Source organism: Bombina bombina, chromosome 6 (assembly GCF_027579735.1).
Source record: "Bombina bombina isolate aBomBom1 chromosome 6, aBomBom1.pri, whole genome shotgun sequence".
NCBI classification, from domain to species: Eukaryota; Metazoa; Chordata; class Amphibia; order Anura; family Bombinatoridae; genus Bombina; species Bombina bombina.
In genome coordinates this window covers 749,202,723-749,210,705 of record NC_069504.1, presented here as the reverse complement: position 1 = coordinate 749,210,705, position 7,983 = coordinate 749,202,723, and the positions used below count along the sequence as shown (strand labels likewise).

At 40.7% G+C, this 7,983-nt stretch overlaps 1 protein-coding gene across 1 annotated transcript in view; it reads right to left on the bottom strand.

The window, feature by feature from the left end:
- Positions 1-2,925: 2,925 nt before the first annotated feature.
- The window catches only part of CDC37 (cell division cycle 37, HSP90 cochaperone), a 41,139-nt gene continuing 36,081 nt past the window's right edge, over positions 2,926-7,983 (bottom strand). Inside the window, exon 9 of the mRNA XM_053718014.1 lies at positions 2,926-3,911. Coding sequence (XP_053573989.1) covers positions 3,762-3,911 — 150 coding nt within the window. The 3' untranslated portion in view covers positions 2,926-3,761. The remainder of the gene's footprint in view (positions 3,912-7,983) is intronic.

Here is a 7,983-nt window from a genome sequence, read left to right as displayed (position 1 = left end):
GCTAAGTGTATTAGAGTAAACACATAACTAGGAACTGTGCTATAGCCTTACAATATTAGATGAACATAGATATTGTGCTAAAATTGGATACATATGGGATAGTAGGTCTGATTTGTAGGGGTGCACAGTATCCAAATACCCATTAGTGCTAAAAATGTAGGATATAACAATTAAACATGGTACTAATGTATCAAATTAATGCAGGAGATACAATATACAAAAACTTTCTCCATATGGGCTCTGGCTATAATAAAAAGAGTCTCTGGAGCAGTGACTAAGGTAGGTAATGAAACATACAAGGTACGCTTACAAACAGTTCGAACAACCTAAAAATTTCAAATTACATGCATATCCTACGCTAGGTCTGGAACTTTAGAAATTCAGAGAACATTAGTATTAAGGTTAAGCAATTGCAGACATTCTGGACATTAAAGTAAGAATATTAAATTGTAAACAAGTGTACAGCCGATACATTGCAAAGGCCTATTAAAAACAGAGAGCAAGGTAGTAGTAGTGGGTTCTTTGGAGTGAAGTAGATGGATGTGGCATAACATGAGCGTGCTATAAGCAAAGCTCTGCATGTGTATAAACCAGACAGTACCGGTGTTATATGCTGCACCATTAAGTACTGCAACCTAAATGAAAATATGATCCTATGGAGAAGAGCTATCTGGGAGAGCTGTAAATGAGAGGCTGCACAAGCAATAATGTAAACAGTATGAACAAATATCCATATACTCTGCAGCAGTGTGTCCTGAATAGTTGAGCTTGCTTCAACTTTACTAAAGTAACGATGATTTATTTCTATATCCAGGCGTAGGACTGCTCATATACAACAAACAAGGAAACATGAACCTTGAAACAAGCTTCTAACAGTAGAACAAAATAGTAAAGTCCAGAGCCTGTAATGTAGACGTGATAAACCTGCGTGCAGCGTCTATAGAGTTATATCATTAAACATGTCGCAGCAACATAAGTAGAAACAAGATATAAACCATTAAAGCGTGAACTGACATACCCACAGTACACATATCCCCATAACATTGACAAAGAAAAACATCGGAGCGCATTGGTTGCTATAACATAGCCATAAGGAGCTAGAGAACAAAACAGGTGTTATGCTGTAGATGCGTTAACCCCGGCCCTAAGGCCGACAGTGAACAAGGGCAAACACAAATCCCCAGGTAATCTAGGTCTCTATCAAACTTTGATGCTCAGTTCAGCAAACACAGTCCCTAAATGGCCAGTGTCGGTAGAAACATAGAGAGTCTTCAACCAATGCCAGATTTGATACTAAATAATGTAGGGAGTATCATTACAAGCCAGTCTGCCTCAATTACGCTTTGTGAGTCCCAACTGTGCTGAGCTGGTTTCCCTGCAAATACAGACCTTCGTGTTTTCTTGCTTTTGGCCCCAGTATCGTTAAGGCGAGCATTCTCCTGGACTCCCTGTCGCTGAGACCGTTTACCACTAGTGCCCCGCCAAGCTAAGGTGTTTGCTGGGTTATTCTTCTTGGTCTGTGAATAGCTCCGGTCTTGCTCCAGTATCTCACCCACTTTCTTGCTAGATCGGACGATGTTTGAAGTATGTAGATGCGTACCCGGGACACATGGTAGGGATGACAAATCAGCCTCTAGACCGTTATTATCCAGCAGCTGCCCATGCAGACTGTCAGGCGGTTCTGTAGGGACTTGAATGCACATCGCAGTAGCTACATCACCCTGCTTAACAGACAGTTCCTCTGTGGTGCACACACCTGTGCTCTGTAAGGGAGGGTGATCTGCAGGGCTTGATAGTTCCATAATCGGTATCTGATTAGGTGGGGATCCATACAGCTTGTCGAAGACAATCTCCAAGTCTCGTTTTAAGTCTCTAAAATGGTCAGCCAAGAGTTGTGCCACTTCCGATTCCCATCTTTTCAAGCCCTCCATTATGCTGTGCGGGTAATTGAGAACACTTAATGTGTAAGCTCTGAATCCAGCTGGTATGAGTAATAACAGGCTGTCTATAGCTAAGGCGCTACAGCCGCATTATAAGTGTATCCAAGTGATCAGTCGACAGCGTTGTCACAAGAGAGTCAGTAGGAAAGAGCCTCCATGTGCCAAGATGGAGATTCGCGCCTCTGCTATAAGCTATGCAGCGTAGATTTCAGGGTCTTTTCCTTCCGTATTGACGCTCCATATGTGAACCGATACTGAATAGGTATCAGTATTATCTGGGCTATCTGTTAAGATTGTAGAATAACATAATTTTCAGGCAAATAATGCCATTTTGCACGATAAGTATGCAGGAGCTCTTGCTATGTGCGACTGATCTCTTTAGCAGTTGGCTCCGCCCCCCGCAATATTAATTTTAATAAAGTGTTATAGTGTATAATATATATACATACACACATATACAGATATATAGTAAAAAAAAAAAAAAAAAACATTTTATATATATAAATATGTATTTATGAATAAACTGTACTTATTCTGCAATGTGCAGAACATTGGAATGTTACATTCATATTTTCATGTTGGGTTAGCACACATGAGAATATGTGATCCGAGTAGGTATTTTTAACAACTTTTCTTGATCCATTGACTTCTATGGGGGATTACACAAACATGCACGAGCAAAAACAGTTTACTTTCAACTCATAATATGAGTGCAACCCGACAAGCGCAAAAAGCTTGAGCAGGAGCGTTAATTAGTGCTCTACTTGTAATCTTGCACTATATGTATTCTTCAACTGACTGGTGCTACCATATAGTGCGGCTAACACGTGCACGCGTCTGAGCTTCCCTTTTTGGTTTTTAACAAAGGATATCAAGGAAAAAGAAAATTTGATAATGTAAGACATTTATTAATTGTCTTGTCATTTGGTGATTATGCAATCTAATGTATTTACAGGTCCTTTAAGAAATAATAGAGCACACAATGTAAGGTTGAAAAAGTGAATTTATAGCAATTTCAATGTTTATGTGTAACACTGCAAGTCAAAATAACAGAGCAGAAAACCCCCAAAAACAAGTGCTAAGACCAAATCTTGAAGACAAAACAGTTGTAACAAATACATTTATTAGATTTTTCTGTATGATACATTCGGCTTTGATAATCTTAATCCCTCCAATGGCTTCTGAAATTCATGCAGTTTCTTGGCCTAGAACAGATTCCATTATTCACTAAACATGCAAATTTATTGGAAATCCCACTTTTATATTTTAGCTGTCTTTCCTTAACCTATGCATTTGTATTTAAAAATTTTTTAGTTTTACATAAAAAAAACAAAAAAAAAAACAACCAGCAGATGTACTGGAAACTTTCTATAGGGAGTTATTTAAACTTAGACCTTAAAGAATTCACAATTACTGGAATATACCCCTAGTTCACTTTTCTTTTTGAGTAAGAGGAGCTAAGCAATTGAATTTAAATAAATCAGGGGTTTCAGTCTTTGAGAATTTCAACCTTGTTTTTTTATGTAAAGAGTCTTATTCCATGATAAAAAAAAAATCACAACAAAGGAGCTCAAAAGGAATATATTATTGTGACTGGCTGGGGCTGCTGCCATTAAGGGAGTCTATTCCCACCTCCTTTCTTGGAATGATCCATTTATGTGGGGGTTTTCATAGCTGTCACTTTAACATCACATATTTTCAAAATTCCCTGATTTATAGGAACATTAACGGAATTAGCATTTCCTCCTCTAGTCCGTGGAAGAGATTCTGATAATTCTATTATAACAGATAGGGAAACATCGAGTTCTCAATTTTCTTCTCTTATGATGTTGGTTTCTCTTCTGTGACCTCTTTCTTGGCCTCTTCGTATACAGGTTCCTCTTCAGGACCCACAGACTCTGGAGCATCTCCTTTAGCATTAGGAACCCAAAGTCCTGAGTCAATACACTGCTTCATATAATATCTGGCTTCCTAAAAGGACATCATGGAAGAAGAATATAATGAAAATGAGTATATCTCTTTTCTAACCTAAAAAAAATTTATAGTTAAACTAATTATGTTTCTTAATTGAATATTAAGGTAAATATTTATACACATTCAGTAGAACTTGTTTAATTATTGGATAATCAACATACACTATACATTTTTTAAAAAAAGTATTGAAGACTGTAAATGTGATGGTTTCCACAAATGCAAAGTAGTCCAGGGATATGCCCCTTTAAATGTCGATTTAGTATATTTGTCTGGTCTCCCTTGTGGATGACATATGGCTTGTTAGGTTATAAAGGTGTTTTTTTTAATTTATTTTTTTACACCAGCTAATAGCCCAGACATATTCTATAGTCACTGAAAGTGTTCTCAGGAAATGAAAATAAAGACAAGCCTAATGTTTCAATCAGCTCAGGGATTGCAGGTGTGCCCAGAACACCTAGAGGTGTTTCGGATTTGTGGGTATAACTTCACTAAAGTATGAGGTTGTGAATTTGGAGTTCTGATATATTATTATTATTCTTTATTTATAAAGCGCCAACAGATTCTGCAGCGCTGTCCATGGGTAACAAAGGTAAAAGGACAGTACAATATGAGACACCAGACAAAATTTAACAAACAAATACAGGAGGAAATGGGAACTCTGTTCCCGTGGGAACTTACAATCTAAATGGGTAGGAGGGTGAGAAACAGTAGGTGGGGACTGCAAAGGTGGGAATGACGTTAGTGTGGAGTTAGATGAGGGCAACTATTAGGCAAGTGGAATTAGTTGATGATTTGGTGATAGGCTTCCCTGAACAAGAAGGTCTTAAGGGAGTGTTTAAAGGAGGAGAGGTTGGGGGAAAGTCTGACAGCTTGAGGAAGTGCGTTCCAGAGGGTTGGTGCCGCACAAGAAAAGTCCAGTAGTCTGGCATGAGAGGAGGTGATGGTAGAAGAGGCAAGGAGCAGATTGTTGTCGGATCTTAGGGGGCGGGCTGGAGTATATTTGTTGATGATTGAGGACAGGTATGGGGGGGCTGCATTGGTAAGGGCTTTGCAGGTCAGAGTGAGAATTTTGAATTTAATTCTGCTGTGAATGGGAAGCCAGTGAAGGGACTCACAGAGGGATGCAGCGGATACAGAGCGTCGGGAGAGGTGGATTAGCCTAGCAGAGGCATTTAGGATGGATTGAAGGGGGGAGAGGCGTGAGAGAGGAAGGCCAGTTAGTAGGTTGTTACAGTAGTCAAGCCGGGAAATTACTAGGGAATGGATTAGCTGTTTAGTAGTTTCAGCACTCAGAAAAGGACGAATTTTGGAGATATTGCGTAGGTGGTTGCGACAGGATGAAGAGAGCGATTGGATGTGGGGTATGAAGGACAGATTGGAGTCAAGTGTAACTCCTAGGCAGCGGACTTGGGGTGATGGGGAGATAGTGGTGTCACCAACAGTGATAGTAAAGTTAGAAACTGGAGTAGAATTAGATGGGGGGGGGTTTTAGAAGAAGCTCAGTCTTGAACATGTTGATTTTTAGGTGGCGAGAGGCCATCCAGGAAGAAATGCCAGATAAGCAGTCGCTGATGTGGGAAAGGACAGAAGGAGAGAGTGCAGGGGTGGATAGGTAGATCTGAGTATCATCAGCATAGAGGGGATAGTTGAAGCCATAGCTACTGATAAGTTTACCCAGTGAGGAAGTATAAATAGAGAAGAGTAGAGGGCCTAGAACAGAGCCTTGAGGTACTCCAACAGAAAGAGGCAAAGGAGAGGAGTCGCCGCCAGCAAATGAGACAGAAAAGGACCTATTAGAGAGATAAGAGTGGATCCAGGGGAGGGCAATGCCACAGAGCCCAAGGGAACTGAGAGTCCGTAGGAGGAGGGGATGGTCAACAGAGTCAAAGGCAGCAGACAGGTCAAGTAAGATAAGTATAGAATAGTGGCCATTGCTTTTAGCAGAAAGATAGTTAGTAACCTTGGTGAGGGCAGTTTCAGTTGAGTGCTGGGGACGGAAGCCAGATTGCAGGGGGTCAAGCAATGAGTTGGAGGATAGGAAGTGTGTTAGGCGATCGAAAACTAGTTTTTCCAGGACTTTAGAAGCTAGCGGAAGTAGTGATATGGGGTGGTAATTTGCAGGAGGGGTCGAGGGAGGGTTTTTTGAGGATGGGGATGACCTTTGCATGTTTGAAGGATGATGGAAATGAACCAGTAGTAAGGGATCGGTTGAATATGTGAGTAAGAGCTGGGGTGAGGGTAGAGGACAGAGAAGGTATTAGATGTGAAGAGATAGGGTCAAGGGGCAGGTAGTGAGGAAGACAATAGGGAACTAATTTCATTCTCAGTGGTTGGGGGGAAGGTACTGCGTGTTGGAGAGGGTGACCGGGGGCCGAGATGGAAGGTTGCAGTCTTGTGGTGGGATGTTACTTCGGATGGTAAGTGTTTTGTTAAAAAAAAGTAGTCTGCCAAGTCTTGAGCACTAAAGTCAGATGAAGGGGGTGGTGCAGGTGGATAGAGGAGAGTGTTGAAAGTGGAGAAGAGACATTTAGGGTTTGAGGAGTGAGAAGATATGAGAGAAGAGAAGTAGTTTTGCTTGGCTAAGTGAAGGGCAGAGGAGTAAGAATAAAGAATGAACTTATAGTGTAGGAAATCGGGTTCAGAGCGAGATTTCCTCCAGGCACGTTAAGCAGCACGGGAGCATTTTTGTAGATAGCGTGTTTGCTGAGAGTGCCAGGGCTGGAGCTGAAGACGTGGGGTTTTGCGTATTTGTGGAGGAGCAAGGAGTGCAGAGAAGAGAGAGTATTGTTATAGTGATTTGTAGCAAGGTCAGGGCAGGATACCGTGGAAGTGTGGGCAAAGCGTTTTTGAATAAGGTTAGAAAGTTGGAAAGGATCAACAGTGTGCAGGTTTCTACAGGTGTGGAGGCACCTTAGGTGCCCTCTTCTTTTCATAAAATAAATGCACCTTTAAAGTGTGTTAAAGGGACAGTCTACTTGATTTTTTTTTTTATTGTTTAAAACGAGTCAACGCCTTTACCATCCATTCCCCATAACAAACATTGTTATATTAAAAGGGACATGAAACCCACATTTTTTTCTTTCATGGTTCAGATAAAGCAAGTGACGTTAACCCTTTGAGTGCTAAGCACTTTCCCACCTGGGTGCTAAGGTAATTTGTTTTTTTTTTTAATTTTTATTTTTTAACTTTTTATTTTTTAACCTTTGTATTTTTTTCCCCAGATCCCCAAGAATTACACCGTTGGAAAGGTTAGACAATTACCTTTCCAACGGTGGGTCTTGGGGGTCTGTAGTTGCGATACAGGCGCCTAAGCAGCATGCCCCCTTTCCCTATACTTTGTATTGTAAATTTTTAATAAAGTTGCATGGTGACATCATCACGTCATTGAGAGTGACGTCACCACGCAAAACGTGAAGCCCTGGCGATGCCTGTCACTATGCAGACTCGATTGCTGGGGTAGGAGCGGGTGGGAGCCCCCAGATCTCTCTCAAGGTGGTAGAGTGCGACGGCTCAGAGCCGTCGTTAGCACCAGAGTGGGAAACTCTGCGACAGCTCAGTGCCGTCGTTAGCACTCAAGGGGTTAAACAACTTTCAAATTTAATTATATAATTTAATTTGTTTTGTTCTCTTGGTATTCTTTGCTGAAAAGGGTATCTAGGTTGGCTCAGGAACTGTTGATTGGTGGCTGCAAATATATGCCTTGTGTTATTGGCAAACCCAATGCTTTCAGCTGGCTCACAATAGTCCCATGCTTCAACAAAGGATGCATAGAGAATGAAGCAAATTAGATAATAGAAGTAAATTGGAAAGTTGATTAAAATTATATGCTCTGTCTGAAATATGTTGGGTTTCATGTCCCATTAATATAGTTTATAACCTGATTTTGCATTTTTTTTTCTAAGCCCCAGCAGGCTCCCCTTTATCTCAGCGCTTTTTATTAGCTTTTAAAATCTTGCACAAAAGCCAGACAGTGCTAGTTCAAGTGTGCCATAGATAAAATTGTACTCCTGTTTAGTTTTTTTATGGGTCAGCACTGATTGGCTAAAATGCAAGTTTGTAAAAAGCACTG